The sequence below is a fragment of the Volvox carteri genome, assembly GCF_000143455.1.
Source record: "Volvox carteri f. nagariensis unplaced genomic scaffold VOLCAscaffold_1473, whole genome shotgun sequence".
Taxonomy (NCBI): Eukaryota; Viridiplantae; Chlorophyta; class Chlorophyceae; order Chlamydomonadales; family Volvocaceae; genus Volvox; species Volvox carteri.
This window is the reverse complement of record NW_003308583.1, coordinates 1-737: the sequence shown is the minus strand read 5'-3', so window position 1 is coordinate 737 and position 737 is coordinate 1. Positions and strand designations below refer to the sequence as shown.

Sequence of the window (737 nt, the reverse complement as noted above, 5' to 3'; positions counted from 1 at the left end):
TCCGCCACCGCCGCTGCTGGCGGCGGCGGCGGCGGCGCCGCCGCCGTCGCCTCCCGACCCGCTGCCGCAGCCGGCGCTACTGTCTCAGCTTGCACAGCCGCCGGCCCCGGGGACGCGCCTTCCGCCGGCTTGGGTGGCAGGACGGGCCGTACAGCGGCGGCGGGGGTCGTGCCTTGCGGCACTTGGGTCGCCGCCGTGGCGGCGGCGGCGGCGGCGGCTGTGGCGGCGGCTGCTGCTGCCGCCGCTGGCGGCAGCAGTCTTGCTGATGCCATTCGGGAGGGGATCTGACCACCTAGCGCCCCGATCTGGTTTCAAAAGTTTAAGGTTTTAGGGTTTTAGGGTTTTATGTAACGGAAGCGACGGCCTTTCAAAATGCCCGTACACGGCCACGAGTGCCAACAGGGGAGAGTACGGCAGCAAACACAACTAATAACAACAACAGAATAACAGTCAACCGCTGGCAGATCCTAGCATAGCACCCAGAAGGGGATGGGGGGATGGGCGGAGGCGAAGAAGGTAAAAGGAGGAGAGAGCGGAGGGAAAGACGACGGACCACAGACGTGTGCGGTCCGGTGCTGATATACTGCTGAGATAGAGAAAACGATACTCCACATGAATGGACACACATGAATGGACAGCTACTGGAGAAAATTGTAAGAAAATAGATATAGCGACCAGCAGAAGAAAGGGTTTGACCGGGTGGAGGGGTGCAGAGGAAGCGAGGAGGGGGGGAGGAG

General features: G+C 62.3%; 1 protein-coding gene across 1 annotated transcript in view; it reads right to left on the bottom strand.

Annotated features, from left to right (window-relative positions):
• Positions 1–272, bottom strand: part of VOLCADRAFT_101483 (uncharacterized protein) — a gene marked incomplete at both ends in the record, with an annotated part of 1,666 nt that extends 1,394 nt beyond the window's left edge. Inside the window, one exon of the mRNA XM_002959920.1 lies at positions 9–272. Within this exon, the coding sequence (XP_002959966.1) occupies positions 9–272 (264 nt within the window). The remainder of the gene's footprint in view (positions 1–8) is intronic.
• Between the last annotated feature and the right edge of the window lie 465 nt (positions 273–737).